Source organism: Eucalyptus grandis, chromosome 6 (assembly GCF_016545825.1).
Source record: "Eucalyptus grandis isolate ANBG69807.140 chromosome 6, ASM1654582v1, whole genome shotgun sequence".
Lineage (NCBI taxonomy): Eukaryota > Viridiplantae > Streptophyta > Magnoliopsida > Myrtales > Myrtaceae > Eucalyptus > Eucalyptus grandis.
The window spans coordinates 46,363,377-46,380,608 of NC_052617.1; the positions used below are offsets into that span (position 1 = coordinate 46,363,377).

Here is a 17,232-nt window from a genome sequence, read left to right on the forward strand (position 1 = left end):
TTTTGATCACCACAACAAATTTTAATTCATGTCTTACGAGGGATTGTAATTAATGTGAAACTGGTTTCAAAAATAAGAGAAAATCGACAGATAGTCAATCAATAGAACCTGATTTTAGAGTAATGCTAAACGCGGTAGCATGTTTACGGCGAACTATCATCTCGGGCACAGGTCCAATTTTATTGTTAATTACACTCTATGTACATTTCGTGTGTTATGGCACTTGAAGCCTTCTTTTGCCCATTTGTTTTGTTGCACTTTGCCCATTTGTTCTGTTACTGCAGGATAACTTTAATCTGGTGTGAAACAATTCCCGTCTTCTTTATCCGTGATGGGAAACCAACCCCCCAAATCCCACGCCCAGAGAACTTGAGGATCCTAGACGTTCTCGCCCACCATCCGGGAGAGTTTGGGCATGTTCACCCTCCTCTTTGATGATACTGGTATTCCACAAGATGAGAGGAACATGACGGGCCTTCGAGTTAACACCTACGCTTTGATCAACAAGGCCAGAAAAGCGCATTATGTGAAGTTTCACTGAAACTAACTTGCGGGGTCAAGAGCTTACCTGGAGGAAGAGGCGATTAGAGTCGGGGGATCCAATCACAGCCTTGCGACTGGGATCTTTATGATTCCATTGCTGCTGGAAACTATCTTTGAATGGAAACTTTCTGTTCAGATCATGGATACTGGATTATAAAGACAAATTTGACTTGACCCGCTTGATGTGGGCTAAGACCTGGCCCAAAGACATATTGCCCCTAATGCTAGTTGGCCGCTTGGTCTTGAATAAGAACATTGATAAATTTGCTGAGAATGAACAGCTTGCATTTTGCCTCTTTCAACTGTGGTTCCTGGCGTCTACTACTCAGACGATAAGCTGCTCCAATTCGTATTTCTCATATTCTGATGTAGAGGGGATCGCCTTGCACCAAATTATCTTCAACTCCCTTCTAATGCTCCTAAATGCGCTCATCACAACAGTCACCATGAAGGTTTTCATGAATTGCCATGCATAGGATGAAGAGGTAAGAATTTTCTTGAATCCTTCCTCAGCAATACTCTGGGCAGCATCTCTTGTGGATTTTTTTGTTGATGTAACTAAGTTAGACATCACGCTCTCCTAAGTATGAAGGCCTAGTGATGCATTCTGACATGTCAATTGTGGATCCCAAAGTGGCGGGTGCGAACCTCCTTTTGTTAGAGGAGGATTACTTTCTTTGATTTTTCTACTGCCCTTTGTGCCTGAAACATGCATGTTTACATATGTAGGAAATACCTTTCTGCTATCATGTAAAAATGATTATCTGTTGAGCAAATGTTTAATTTCCCTTGCAGATAAACTATTTTCCTTCAAGGTATAATCCCGTTCGTCATGTGGAGAGATATGCCATTCCAAACTGCTATGCTGACTGGAAAGCGTGAAAAAGGTATGTTTTGTAGATCTCTTTTTACTAGGATAGAGATTGATTGTCCTGAGGTGCTTTCATGGTGATATCCATGGGATATACTCAACTTGTCCTAGATGATCAATTGAATTGCAGTGAGGGTATGATCTGATGTATGTGTGTTTGGGATCTTGTTATCTTTTGTTTCTCCTGGCAGACCAACATTGAGAAAGAGAACAACTTCAAGTTAGCCTGAGAGAGATACCGATCAAGGGCGCCTGACAGGTATTCTTCAGTTGTGCATCTCCTGAAAATGGTTTGATTGTCTCATGTTTCTCAATAATCTGTCTCTATCTTTCTTTTCTCAGGCAAGAGCAGTTCATCTGCTGATGGATCGATGCTTTGTCTGAACCACGTATGACTCATAAGATCCACAGCATCTGGATTTCATATAGGTTGGAGGTGAGATGACCGTTCACTTCTTGTCTAGTCCTGATGAGGCGATTTAAAGTGAAAAATGTAATAGTCAACATGCAGAGGGATTTGGTTGTTGCTTGCTTTACGCTATATATATCCACGCAGATGTCATAATAAACTCATTTGTGATTACCTGTGACTGCAACAGGCGGACAAAACGGTGTCTGAGCTAGAAACTCTATTTTTGTTGCGGTATATTGAACTTGCCTTATAATACAAACTCTCTGGCGACATGATATTCCTGGATTTAATAAATGCCAATTGCATAAAAGCTGATCCTACTCCATTGTGTTTGGTTATTGCTTTCCATTTACATAGAATATCGAGTGAGCAGATTGTACTGCCGGTAATATCATCATGCATTTGATTACGGGTGGTAAAATCAACCGCCTCACTGCTCAAGTGCATTGGGGAAAGGATGTCATGAAATGCACCTTCTGCTATGTTGGACGAGAAGTTAGAATTCAGAGTTAATTTGCTTCATTCTTTTTGGCAGTGCATTGTGCTTGAATGACACTACCAACTCCTCGTTCCTGCAAACAAGAGAGTAAATCAGTTTTATTACATTTAGCAATACAGGTGTTAGCCAGAGGATGGCATGGTAGGACTATCTTTCGGATCTCTGCTTCATAAATGGGCAAATTAACTTTGGCGACTGAGCAATTAGCATGATTATACTGTCCCTGAAGAGCCAACCCCACCTGCAAACTGTACGCACAAATTTGACCGTGAAGAGCCAACCCACCTGCAATGCGATCCTTGACAAAGATTTAACAAGAGACTAGCCTTTAGAGTTGCTTTCTACTCGCAAAATTCTAATGCCTGAGTTGCATAGCCTACCAAATAACAGATTTCAGCTCCGTCTGGTCTCAAGAAATAAGTTAAATCTCCATCTCAATGAGTCCTTGACACTGCAGATGGGGGAGTACTCTGACTTCCAGATCCATAAGGACCGTCAGCACCTGATTGTAGGCGAACTGGTGATCAATGGTGGTTGTGATGATGCTGGTAAGAAGAAGGCCGGCTTGATGCATCCTCCCTGGTCTCCTGGTTTTTCTCCCAAATGGTGTTGATTTTTTCTAATGTCGCCAGCACTTCCTCCATCGAGGGCCTCACTTTAGGATCGGCCTCCAGGCATTTGAGGATGAGCTTAGCCGCCTGAGTTGCAGCTTTCAAAGGGTATTGACCTTTTAGTCTCTGGATCCATTATCTTCCTTAGCTTCCTCTTTGTCGTGGAGCAACGGCCTTGCCTGTTCCACCAGATTCTGCTATCGCTGGGGCGGGAACGGTCGACCACGTGGAACCCGTCAACATTTCTAGAGAACCACCGAAAACCGTATACGTCACTTTCACATAGAGATGTCCTGTCAAATTGAGCCTTTATCATTCTGAAACGCATTTTCTGCGATCACACGAAATATTTGCATAAAAATAAAGAAGCATATGAGGGAGATCTCTATGAAGAGCGCTGCAGTAAGATCATTTCGCAAAACACATGCCTAGTAATCGCGTCAATCTGCTAAAGAACGTAGTGTCACCGACCCAACAATGCCTACTAAGAAGAAAGATAGGATCTGTGTCTTACCGGTGGCAATGTACTCAGGGGCGGCATATCCAAATGTTCCCATCACTCGCGTGGTCACATGAGAGTTCCTGTCCGCTGGTCCCAGCTTTGCTAGCCCTAAATCCGATCGATCATTTCGCAGAACACCTGCCAAGTAATCTCGTAATCTTCTAAAGAGCGTTGTTGTCACCGATCCAACATTGCCCGAGGAGAAGAAAGATAGGATCTCTGTCTTACTGACGGCAGAGTACTCGGAAGCGGCATAGCCATCCATCTCAATCACTCGCGTGGTCACATAAGAGTTCCCACTCGCTGGCCCCTGTTTCGCTAGCCCGAAATCCGAGAGCTTGGCATTACTGTCCTGGCGCCACAACGAGAGAAAGTGAACAAAGTTTCTCAATTAATCCCTGAGAATGGTAGTTCTACATCCGTGTATCATCTAATAATCATAGACATACATCAAGTAAATCCCATTCACATGGACGACGTGATCTAAAGACTTGCCACATAAATCTAAAGTATTCAATGCATCAAATGTACCAAGGCGACACCAACAGAAATTGAGATGATTTAATACGAAATTTGAGCTTCATATCGTTCACCAGGTGACGTGGGCGACATTTATACGGGTATTCTTAAAAATAAATTCTCAATAGCCGGGAAAAGCATGTGAAAATAATCAAGTAGATAGAAAAATTTACCGCATCCAATAATATATTCGAAGGTTTGAAGTCCCTGTAGATGACGTTATTCTCGGTGCATGTAAGAAATTAAGCCCACGGGGCAGCTCCGATTGCTATTTTAAGCCTCACGTTCCACGGAAGTGGTTCAGCTTCCCCTGAATTACCATAAGTTTCTCCAGTGAGTAATCTTCTTTTCTTTTTTCTCTACGCATTTTTTTCCTTGATGTCTGATATCTGAGTGAAAAAAGGAGAGTAATTAACTTATATATATATGCGAATGATCTTACTTCTGAAAAAGTGATCATCTAAGCTTCTCTCTCTGCACGTACTCGCATACGAGGAGGTACTGATTGTCTTCCCAGCATAACCCAGTAATTTCACGATATTTGGGTGAGAAAACTTCCCAATAACTTAACTTCCGACTGTAGAAAGATAAAATAACATAATTTCACACATAGAATTTTGTCAATATTTGATTTCGCGATGTTTTGTACGATTAGTGTGAGTTCAATTAATTATGCGGAATAATTTGTTCTTTTTACAAATAAGAAAGGTACATGTTTACAGGTGAAAATAATGGGTAAATTTGCAAATTATGGTTTGTAATGAGACCAATTTCTTAAAAATGATTCATAATGAATCTTTCTTCAAATAAAGTTATGAAATTCTCAATTCAATCTCAAAAAGGCCTAAGCTTAGCTAGTTGGCCAAATCTTGCCAACCGGTGAGCCCATGCATCTTTTGTGCAAAAGCACATGCTCATCGGTATAAAAAATTTGGCCGACCAATGAGTTTGGAGCCTTATTTCCCAAAAAATCATATTACACTGTGTGCATGACATGGTGGAGTTTGTTTGAAAGGACAGGGTAAATAAGCAGGAAGGTGGGTCAATAGGCAACAAAGCACAAGTAATTAGTCAATTAACCCTTACTTAGCCAATATGTGCTGGAGTCAACACCCTAATATGAAAATAGCATCGACCCTTTATCAAGCACAGGTTGTCAACTTTGGTGAAGGAATGAGAGGGGAAAGCTGACCTGTCTCCTTCTCACTGGGTCGGAGATTTTCCTCTTTCACAAGTCGAAGGCGGCAACTAGGGCGGTGACTTTTATATATAAAGACATGAGGAGCCTTTCGTGGAATAGGAAGGCTGAGCAAAGAAGAAGAGAGCTAACCTCCTGGGAGAGAGCAAAGGGTGAGCCTGAATAATGCAATAGAATAGCTGATTGTGTGCTTGTATCAGCTATAGCTTGCTTTTGAGTGTTTTAAGTGTGCTGAGAGAAGGTACATTGTAATAGTTATGTGAGACTATTTTGAACGTTATACTTATACCACAGTTTGGTATAACAAGTGAGTCTTTAGTTGTTTATAGTAATTCTCTCGTGTTATCACCACAACGCTTCCGCATATCCTATAATTAGTATCAAAGCAAGGGTCGCATATCCTATGATATGAACTCTTTTAGAGTCTGGTAGCCAGATTTCCAGCACCCAGGAAGTTGAAATAATTTATATTTAAAATATTCTTTGGTCAAGAATTGGACCCAAAGAAAAGAAATTTATAATTATTATAAATAAAAAAAAGAAGGAAATCCCTCATTTCGATATGACCTTTGTAATTGGGAAAAAAATCTCAGTATGCCCTCTCACTGGGGGGGAGTCAACTCTGGCATAGTTGTCGTCTATGCTTCTTTTTCTTATCATCGATTAGCATGTGCTTGCGGGAGAGGATGGAATTTGTGTATGATGTTAAATACGCACCTCCCATTCGTTCATGCCCTGAAAGCTGTCGGGGTTGGACTTTGACGGCGACCGGGATCCCGCTGCCGACCTTGACGGGGCGAGGGTCCTCTCGTCCACCCAACCCATGAACACCCTCCCGAACCCGCCCCTCCCCGAGCCTTCATGTCCCCTGAAGTTCCTGGTCGCGCTCTTCAGCTGCGCCAGTGTGTACATCTTCAGCAGGGCGTTATCACCTCCCCGGCTTTCACTGCAGCTAGAGCTTCGTCCATGCCACCACCACCGCCGCCGCCAACTTCCCAATCTCACTTCACCAATGCATCTGCTTACCTTGGGCTTCTTCGCAAGAGCTTCTACAACAGCCACAAAAAAAAAAAACGACACGTGAACTCAGCTTATATTCATCGGAAACGGAAAGTAATGATAATTGCTATTAGATAAATATGTAGTTTATTAGTTAAGTATTTTAACATTATTCCTCACACGTATTTTTTTTCATTCATTTCCATAAAAAATAGAGAGAGAAGTAACGGAGTCCAAGTGAAAGCCAAGACTAATCCCAAGTAGTTTCAAAGCATAAATTCCCAAATAATAAGATAAATTATCATAATAAAGTTTGGGGGTACAAGTTCAAAGAGCATATATGTGATTTCTTCAAATCAAAATTGACAGTTGATCACTAAATCTGTTTCTAGTAATGAACACACATTGATAACTCTATTCATTGCTACCGTTTTGCCTTGTAACATGTGCGTTTAGATTCAGGTTCCCAACACAATGGTCGTTTGAATCATGAGAGCAAATTTTCATGATATTTTCTGTAAACTCAGGAACATACACGCAAAAAAATCTCAATAGTTGGACTGAAAAGATTTGAACACTTGAGTTCCTACTTTGATAATGTAAGATATTATGATATTATTGTCAATTGTTTAAAACAGAACGGCCGGCCTACGTGATGATCAACTGAAACCGATCCTTTTCCCCGGCAATTCCTCATGGTCAACGACGACGACGATTAAGAAAACGCGTCCAGAAACTCTCTCTCTCTCTCTCTCTCGTATCTCTTTTGACATAAAGCGGCTCTCCCTTTCCTAATTTGGTGGCTGAATGGTAGCTGGAGGGGGATGTGAGGTTCGAGGAAAAGGAGAAGCAGCTGCAGAGAAGCCAAAGAAAAGAGAAACAAAATCTGCTCGGTGCCAGGCCAGCAACCACAAGGCCTTGACTTTTCTGCTTCCATCTCCATCAAATTACCAAAAAACTTATAAACATATTACACTATTAATTCCAAATTTTTCAATTAAACTCCATCTGATTAATTTTAATCGGAAATCACTAACATGTGATAGACGATGATGCGGATAATTTTTTACTTTTCATTACTTAATTTGTTTTTTTCCTTTTTATTACTTGATTTGGCAATGAATTATGAGAGATCTTTATATTCATTTATACCAATTTGTCGTAAATACTAAATAATGAACATAATATGATATGAAATTATTCGATTTTATTACTATAATAGGATGTAACAAAGTCTCTAAATTATATATCATATCCTATCAGGGTGGAAGGACTTTGATTGGCGCTTGAAACGTATGAATTTCTGTCTTCATTATACCAATCACAAAAATTGAATATGCACGAAGAAAGAAGGCCCTTTACTTCGAGACGCTGGCGGTCCTGTCATAGCTTTGCTTCCAAGTTGGTCAGAATTTAGGCCCAATTTCCACTTCCGCTTTTCTGCCCGCCGAATAGGCATTTCCCATCTTGATCAACCAAGAAATAAGATGCTGACAGGAGATCAAGCTCTACTTTTGCGACTAGAACAAATGATTGGCTGAATCCAGAAAGCATGTATGCAATCCCCACATGATCTCGAACCATCGTCCCCAATAGAAATATCATTGTTTCCATCGATTCTTTTACTAGAAAAGACCAATGCTCACAAAAAGAACTACTCACCTTCTCTCCCATCCTCCACTCCTGGTGTCTGAATCGGTTCTGGCCTGAGAGAAAGGCGCGGAGAGCACTGTTCTTGGGAAAATGGACAAGAACCTGTCTGGATCCCAATAGAAATATCATTAATTCCATCGGGGTCCACCTCAGTCAGCTCGTGCTCACAAAAATGTACTCACATTCGCTACACTCTCGGTGTCTGAATCAGTGCTGGACGAAGAGTAAGGCCAGTTGAACACCATTCTTGGGAAGGATCGGCAAAAATCTATCTAGATCGATTCTGAAACTGAGATCCACAGCAACGAAGCCATAGCAGATATATGCGTGTTTCTAGATACGCATTTAGATTCTGATGCATCAAAAGGGACGGAAACTTCCTGGTTGAAATAGACAATTAAAAGGAAAAAGAAAAGAAGTGTGCTTTTTCGAAGAAACTGCGGAAGCGGACAAATAGTAAGTCAACCTGGCTGGTTCTAGCAAAGTCGAGCCTCCCCATGGCCAGTGAGGTCACCTCACCTCTGGCCCGTCGCCAGCGATAATTCCGAGTCAAGGCATATTGGAGTTTTCTGGCTTTTCATCCTTATACATCATTCTACTGTTGGTGTGTAGCCATTAGCATGTGCATAGGAAGAAATTACTCGGTGAACTACTCTGAGTCAAGGCATATTGGAGTTAAAAATATGCAGAGAGACGCAATAGAACCTAATTTTAGAGTAATGCTAAATGTGGTATTCCATAGAGTGCTTATGGCAAACTATCATCTACGTCACAGGTCCAATTCTTCTTGACGAATATCACCTTGTGGAGAAACTTGCCAACTTTGATAGGGAGAGGATTCCATAGAGTGCTGTCCATGCCAGGGGAGCCTGTGCAAAGGGATTCTTTGAGGTCACTCATGACATTTCTCACCTTACCCGTGCTGATTTCCTTCAGGCACCAGGAGTTCAAACACCTGTGACTGTCCGTTTCTCCATCCTCATCCACGTAAGGAGCGGCCCTGAAAGCCTGAGGGACCCCCGGGGTTCTCATGTGAACTTCTACACGAGTGGTGAGGGTCGTTCTGGTAGTAGACATGAATGGGCAGCATGGACGGGCACGAGTATGATGCTCCCTGTGATGAATCCTTTCACAGGTGGCCTAAACTCGACCGATGCATATGGCAGTTCTCTTGTCCACATTGCATATATTTGTTTTGTTGTACTTTGCTATGTGATCTTACCTTTTCTGTTACTGCAGGTAACTTGATCTGCAGGAGACAATTTCTATCTTCTTTATCTGCGATGGGATGAAATTCCCGGATATGGTTCGTGCACTTAGACCAAACCCCAAATCCCGCGTCCAGGAGAACTGGAGGATCCTTGACTTTTTCTTCCACCATCCCAAGAGCTTGCGCTCGTTCACCTTCCTCTTTGATGATATTGGTAGTGCACAAGATTACAGGCACATGCAGGGCTCTGGAGTTCACACCTACACTTTGATCAACAAGGCCAGAAAAGCGCATCATGTGAAGTTTCACCGGAAACCAACTTGCGGGTCAAGAGCTTGCTGGAGGAAGAGGCAATTAGAGTCGGGGAATCCAATCACAGCCATGCAACTTTGGATTTTATGATTCCATTGCTGCTGGAAACTATCCTGAATGGAAACTTTTCGTTCAGATCCTCGATCCTGATCATGAAAACAAATTCGACTTAGGCCCACTTGATGGGGCTAAGACCTGGCCCGAGGACATGTTGCCCCTAATGCCAGTTGGCCGCTTGGTCTTGAATAGGAACATTGATAACTTCTTTGCTGAGAACGAACAGCTTGCATTTTTGCCCTTCAATTGTAGTTCCAGGCGTCTACGATTCTGATGATAAGCTACTCCAAACTCGTCATCTCATATTCTGATACTGGAGGCACCGTCTTGGACCAAAATATCATCAACTCCCAACCCCCCTCCTTTTCCCCCAATACTCTGTAAATGCGCTCACCACAACAGTCACCCTGAAGGTTTCGCGAATTTCATGCATAGGGATGAAGAGGTAAGAATCGTCTTAGAATACTTCAGCAGCGATGCTCTGGGCAGCATCTCTTGTGGATTTTGTTTTGATGGAACTAGACATCGTGCTTTCCTATAAGCATTGTAGGCGTTGTGATGCAATCTGACATGTCAATTGCGGATCCTAAAGTGGCAGTGCGAATGTCCTCCCTCTTTTTGAGGAAGATTACTTTCTTGATTTTGCAAATGCACTATGTACCTGAAACATACATACATGTTTACATATGTAGGAAATGCCTGTCTGCTATTATGTAAAATGATTATCTGTTGAACAAATGCTTAATTTCCCTGTTGCAGATAAACTATTTTCCATCAAGGTATGATCCCGTTCGTCATGGAGAGAGGTATCCCATTCCACCTGCTATGCTGACTGGAAAGCATGAAAAGGTGTGTTTTTAGTTAGGATCTCTTTTACGTAAACAGAGATCGATTGTCTTGAGGTGCTTTCATGGCGATGTCCATGGGATAGACTCAGCTTGTCCTAGATGATCAATTGAATTGCAGTGAGTAGTGTGACTGATGTATCTGTTTGGATTTTGTTTACTTTTGTTGCTCCAAACAGACCATCATTGAGAAAGAGAACAACTTCAAGCAGCTTGGAGAGAGATGCCGATCATACAGGTATTCTTCAGTTGCGCATTTCCTGAAAATAGTTTGATGGTCTCATGTTTCTCAATCGTCTCTCTCTGTTTTCTTTTTTCAGGTAAGAGTGGTTCATCTGCCGATAGATCAATGCTTTATCTAACCCACGTGTGACTCATGAGATCCGGAACCTCTGGATTTCCTGATTTTTCAGGTAAACTCTGTTCCAATGCTTATTTTTGTTGCGGTATATTGAACTTGCCTTGCAATACAAACTCTACGGCAACATGATATTCCTGATTTAGTAAATGTGAATTGCATGTTTGTGTTTGGTTACCGCTTTCTCCTCGAGTCTCATTCAGATGGAATATCAAGTGAGCAGATTGTACTGCCGGTAATATCATCATGCATTTGATTACGGGTTGTAAAATCAACCGCCTCACTGCTCTCAAGAGCACCAGTGGAAGTTTGTTGGGTAATGCACCTTCCGCTATGTCAGACGAGAAGTTAGCATTAAGAGTTAATTTACCTACTTTCTTTTGACAGTGCATTGTGCTTGACACTACCGACTTATCGTTTCTGCAAACAAGAGAGTAAATCGAGTTTTTTTACATTTAGCAGTAAAGGCGTTAGCTCGTAGAGGATGGTGCGCTGGGACTATCTTCTGATCTCTCCTTCATAAACGGGCAAATTAACTTCGAAGGCGATTGAGCATGATAATATTGTCCCTGAACTTGTAAGACCAGAAGATCTTCCATAAGTCAATCTCGGAAATAATTCGAATGCGTATTCAGAGAAACGTTTGATCGTGTTTGGAACCCCAGTCTAGACAACTGTACACACAAATTTGGCCGTGAAGAGCCTACCCCACCTGCAAATATTTAGTAAGAGACTAGCCTTTAGAGTTGCTTTCTACTTGCAAAATTCTAATGTCTGAGTTGCATATCCTACTAAATAGCAGATTTCAGCTCCGTCGAGTCTCAAGAAATAAGTTAAATCTCCATCTCAATAAGTCCTCGACACCGTGGATGGGGAGTATCAACTTCCAAATCCACGAGGAGCGTCGGCATTGTGATTGTGGTTAATTGGCAATCGGTGGTGGTGATTGTGGTGATGTTGGTGAGAGGATGGCCGGCTCGATGTGCTCGCCTTGGTCTCCTTTCTTTTTCACCCGAATGGTGTTGATTTGTTCTAATGTCTTCAGTACTTCATCCGTCGAGGGCCTCACGTTAGGATCGCCCTCCAGGCATTTGAGGATGAGCTCAGCTGCCTGAGTTGCAGCTTTCAGAGGGTATCGTCTTTCTAGTCTCGAATCCATTATCTTCCTCAGCTTCCTCTTGTCGCGGAGCGACGGCCTCGCCCATTCCACCAGATTCTGCTGGCCGCTGGGGCGGGTATTGTCAAGCGCTTGTAAACCCGTCAACATTTCTAGGAGAACCACCCCGAAACCGTATAAATCGCTCTTCACATACAGATGCCCTGTCAAATTAAGCCTCTATCATTCTGACACGCATTTTTTATGATCACATGAAATCTTCGCTAAAGATAAAGAAGCATATGAGAGGGAGATCTTGATGAAGAGCGCTGCAATAAGATCATTTCGCAAAACACATCACAAGTAATCTCGTCAATCTTCTAAAGAACGTAGTTGTCACCGACCCAACATCACCCATTGAGAAGAAAGATAGGATCTCTATCTTACCGGTGGCGATGTACTCGGGCGCGGCGTATCCATATGTTCCGATCACTCGTGTGGTCACATGAGAGTTCCCACCCGCCAGTCCCAGCTTTGCTAGCCCGATATCTGAGCGATTTTGATGAACAGACACTACAATAAGATCATTTCGCAAAACACTGCCAAGTAATCTCGTAATCTTCTAAAGAGCGTGTAGTTGTCACTGATCCAACATTGCCCGCAGAGAAGAAAGATAGGATCTCCGTCTTACCGGTGGCAAAGTACTCGGGAGTGGCGTCGTCATCCGTCTCAATCACTTGCGTGGTCACGTAAGAGTTCCCGCCCGCTGGCCCCCGTTTTGCTAGCCCGAAATCCGAGAGCTTGGCATTGAAGTCCTGGTGCCACGACGAGAGAAAGTGAACAAAGTTTCTCAATTAATCCCCGAGAATGGTAGTTCTACATCCATGTATCATCTAATAATCATAGGCATACATCAAGTAAATCCCATTCACACGGACGACGTGATCTAAAGACTCTTCCACATAAATAGAAAGTATCCGGTGCATCAAATGTACCAAGGCGACACCAACCAAAATTGAGATGGTTTAAAGTGAAATTTGAGCTTTGTATAGTTTACTAGGCAACTTGGGCAAAATTTATATGGTATCCTTAAAAAAAAATTCTCGATAGCTGAAAAAGCAAATGAAAATAATCAAGTAGATAGAAAATTTACCACATCCAATAATATATTGGAAGATTTAAAATCCCGGTAGATGACGTTAATCTCGGGTCTATGCAAGAATTCAAGCCCACGGGTAGCTCCGATTGCTATTTTAAGCCTCACGGCCCACGGAAGTGGTTCAGCTCCTCCTGAATTACCATAAGTTTCTCCAGTGAGTAATCTTCTTTTCTTTTTTTCTCTACGGATTTTTTTTCCTTGATGTCGATATCCGAGTGAAAAAAAGGAGAGTAAATTAACCTAGCAAAAAAAAAAAAATGTATATATATATGCGAATGATCTTACTTCTGAAAAGGTGATTCTCTAGGCTTCCCCTCTGCATGTACTCGTATACGAGGAGGTACTGATTGTCTTCCCAGCAATACCCCGGTAATCTCACCAAATTCGGATGAGAAAATTTCCCCAAGAACTTGACTTCCGACTGTGGAAAGATAACAAAAATAGAATTTATTGTTAACCAACGCACATAAAATTGTGTCGATAATTAGTTTCGCCATCCTTTGCACGAACTAGTGTGAGTTCAATTAATTATGTGCAGCGATTTGTGCTTTTTACTATACAAGAAAGGTAAATCATAGGAAAAATTTCATAGTATGGTCTATAATGAGACCGTTTTCTCAAAAAATGATTCATAATAAATCTTGTGTCAAATAAGCTCTTGAAAGTCTCAACTTAATCTCAACTAAGACCCGAGGTTACAAGTTGGCTAGATCTTTGTTGAAGGGCGAGCCCATGCATCTAATATGCATCTCTCTTGCAATACATGAGCACATTGGTATTGAAAATTTTACCAACCAGTGAGTTGGGGTCTAACCAAGCTGGCCATCTTAAGGTTTTATTTGAGATAAAATCCATCTCATTTCAGATTTTTGTTTGAAAACTTCCCGCAAAACATATTAAACTGTGCATGAAATAGTGTGGTTTGTTTTAAAAGGACAAGGTAAATAAGCAGGAGGTTGGTCAGTAGGCAACAAAGCACAAGTAATTATCAATCCTTACTCTAGTCAATATGAACTCTCGACTGGGAGTCGGGTTTCCCGGCGCCCACCGAAGTTGAAATAATTTATAATTAAAATATTCTTTGGTCAAGAATCGGACACGAAGAAAAAGAACTTTACAATTATAGAAAAGGAAATCACTCATTTCGATATGACCTTTTCAATCCGGAAAAAGGAAAAAATCTTTAGTATGCTCTCTCCCCTCTTGCTGAAGGGGGAGTCGACTGTTGCACATCGTCCAGGTCGTACTTGGCTTCTTCTCATATTCGAGTGAGAAGTATTGTCACGTACGGATCGAGCGGGAGAGGATGGAATTTTAGTATGAATGTTAAGTACGCACCTGCCATTCGCGCAAGCCCTGATCGCTGTCGGGATTGGACTTCTTGACGGCCACCGGGATGCCCTTGCCGTCCTTGGACGGGGCGAGCGTCCTCTCGTCCACCCAGCCCTTGAACACCCTTCCGAACCCGCCCTCCCCGAGCATCGTGTCCGGCCTGAAGTTCCGGGTCGCCCTCTTCAGCTCCGCCAGCGTGTACATTCTCAGGTTGGGCGTTATCACCTCCCCGGATTTTGCCGTGGCCGGAGGTTCCTCCACTCTGCCGCCGCCACTCACCACCGCCAACCTCCCAATCTCGCTCCCCACCAATGCATCTCGCTTTACCTTGGGGTTCTTCACAAGAGCTTCTAAAAAAAAAAAGGGAAATGAAAAACGTGCCATGTGAACTAGCTTATATCCATCGGAAAGTAACAATAATAGCTATTAGATAAAAATGTAGTTTATGATTTAAGTATTTTTAGCACTCTTCCCCTACATTTTTTTCTTTCAATTCATTTCCATAGAGAGAGAGAACGCAGTCTAACTGCAACTCAAAACTAATCCCAAGCAATTTCAAAGCATAAATTCTCAATAACAAGATAAATTATCATAATAAAGGTCGGGGTTACACGTTCAAAGAGTAGATATTAGATATGTGATTTCTTCAAATCAAAATCGACGATCAATCACCAAATTCGTTTCCAGCAATGAGCACACACTGATAACTCTATCTATTGCTACCGTTTTGCCTTTCAACAGTGTGCCTCTAGGTTCAGGTTCCCACCATGATAGTCGTTCAGTTTATGAGAGGAAAATCCTCATGAAACTCTTTTGCGAAGCCCGAAAACATACATGCAAAAATCTGGACTGAAAAGATTTGAACTCGTAAGTTCCTATTTTGGTATTATGTAAGATTTTATGATATTATTGTGAATTGTTCTAAACAAAACAACAGGCCTATGTGGTGATTCACCGAAGCCGATCCTTTCCCCGGCAATCCCCCACGGTCAACAACAACGATGATTAAGAAAACGCGTCTAGAAACTCTCTCTCTCTCCGTGTGTCTCTTTTGACATAAAGCGGCTCTCCCTTTCGTCTTTCGGTGGGTGAATGGTAGCTGGAGGGGGTTGTGAGGTTCGAGGAAAAAGAGAAGCAACTGCAGAGAAGCTAAAGAAAAGAGAACCAAAATCTGCTCGGTGCCAGCAACCACAAGGTCTTTACTTTTATGCTTCCATCTCCGTCAAAGTACCAAAAAAATTATAAACATATTACATTATCTGTTATACTTTGTTAATATGTCCACAATGAGACGCGATTAACATACACCAGTTCATCCTGATATGTTATGATGGAAAGGCACCATGAAAGAAGTCATATAAATAACTTATGGAGATAATCATTGGTGTAGTTGACAGAAACAACATTCTGAAAAAAGGTTTTCTCTCTTCTTCTCATCTCTCCATCAAAGAATAGAAGGCAATTCATTATTGCTTTGAGAAGATAATCGACATTAACGCTGTGAAAATTGAATGTTTTCCTCGTGATTGCATTCGAACCATCGTGAAATTTTATCGTCCGTCGTTCGCTCATGATTCAATGTTCGTTCCAAAATAAATTGTTCATTGCACATTGAAGAGATTAGTCTTTTCTTCTGCCAACTTTCTTCCTACATTATCAATCCTAAATTTTTCAATTAAGTCAATTTAGTCCATCCGATAGGAAATTGCTAACATGTTATAGATGTTGATGTGGATAATTTTTTATTTTTCATCATTTAATTTGTTTTTTTCCTTTTATTACTTGATTTGACAATGAATTATGAGAGATTTTATATTCATTTGCATTGATTTGTCGTAAATACCAAATAATAGGCATGATATGAAATGAAATTATTCAGTTTTATTATTATAATTCACTAAACAGTAAATAGGATGTAACAAAGTCTCTGAATTATATATCATATTTTATCATATCCTATTTTGGCTAGAAATTTAAACAACCAAATGCAATCTACGAGGGTGGCAGAAGGACTTTGATTGGCGCTTGAAACCTATGAATTTCGTCTTCTATTATACCTATCACAAAAATTGAATTTCTACGGAAGCAAGAAGGCCCTTTACCTTGAGACGCTGGCAGTCCTCTCATAGCTTTCCTTCCAAGTTGGTCAGAATTTAGGCCCCATTTCCAATACAGCTTTTCTGCCTGCCGAATAGGCATATCCCATCTTTATCAACCAAGAAATAAGATGCTGACAGGGAAATCAAGCCTACTTCTTAGAACAAATGAGTGGCTGAATCCAGACAGCATATATGCAATCCCCACATGATCTCGAGCCACTTCGTTCCCAATAGAAATATCATTGTTTCCATCGATTCTTCACTAGAAAAGACCAGTGCTCACAAAAACGAACTACTCACCTTCCCTCCCATCCCTCCACTCTTGGTGTCTAAATCGGTGCTGGCCCGAGAGAAAGGCCCGGAGAGCAGCGTCGTTCTTGGGAACAATAGGCAAGAACCTGTCTGGCTTCCGATAGAAATATCATTAATTCCATCAGAGTTTTTACTAAATAAAAAGGTCCACCTTGGTCAGCTCGTGCTCACAAAAACGAAGTACTCACCTTCGCTACACTCTCGGTGTCTGAATCGGTGCTGGACACGGACGGAGAGTGCAAGTTGAACACCATTCTTGGGAAGGATCAGCAAAAATCTATCTGGATCGATTCTGAAACTGACGGGAATTTAGGATCCACAGCAACGAAGGTGTAGCAGATATACACGAGTTTCCAGATTTGCGAGGTACGCGTTCAGATTCTGATGCATCAAAAGGGACGGAAACTTCCTTGTTGAAAAAGACAATTAAAACGAAAAAGAAAAGAAGTGTGCTTTTTGGAAGAAACTGCTGAAGCGGACAAACAGTCAGTCAACCTGGGCCGAAATTTGTCACTCCTTACAGGCCGGGCATCATGCCCTCGCATCCTGAAGCTTTTGCAGTCGAAGTAAGGGTGTTTTGGGAAGGGGGGAAAAAGGTACGGGTGTTTCGTGGAAATTTCTCCACCAACAAAATATCGTTCACCG

At 41.7% G+C, this 17,232-nt stretch overlaps 2 protein-coding genes and 3 pseudogenes across 2 annotated transcripts in view; 2 read left to right on the plus strand and 3 right to left on the minus strand.

Moving 5' to 3' along the window:
- LOC104429554 overlaps window positions 1-2,379 on the plus strand; it is a 3,020-nt pseudogene extending 641 nt beyond the window's left edge.
- LOC104450318 (probable serine/threonine-protein kinase PBL11) overlaps window positions 1-8,038 on the minus strand; it is a 27,543-nt gene extending 19,505 nt beyond the window's left edge. Inside the window, exon 1 of the mRNA XM_039314267.1 lies at window positions 7,990-8,038. The gene's annotated coding sequence lies outside the window, so the exon portion shown is untranslated. The remainder of the gene's footprint in view (window positions 1-7,989) is intronic.
- Window positions 2,843-6,067, minus strand: LOC108960538 (annotated as a pseudogene).
- Window positions 8,039-8,533: 495 nt separating the features above from the next.
- LOC120294496 lies at window positions 8,534-10,636 on the plus strand (annotated as a pseudogene).
- A 564-nt stretch (window positions 10,637-11,200) lies between these two features.
- On the minus strand, window positions 11,201-17,037 carry LOC104452129 (probable serine/threonine-protein kinase PBL11). The gene is made up of 9 exons (XM_039314263.1): window positions 16,776-17,037; window positions 16,576-16,677; window positions 16,279-16,360; window positions 14,183-14,526; window positions 13,130-13,265; window positions 12,839-12,975; window positions 12,377-12,500; window positions 12,133-12,234; window positions 11,201-11,909 (listed from the first exon to the last, which is right to left on the minus strand). The coding sequence occupies exons 1-9, from the start codon at window positions 16,839-16,841 to the stop codon at window positions 11,512-11,514; spliced, it is 1,491 nt and encodes a 496-aa protein (XP_039170197.1). The 5' UTR covers window positions 16,842-17,037; the 3' UTR covers window positions 11,201-11,511.
- Between the last annotated feature and the right edge of the window lie 195 nt (window positions 17,038-17,232).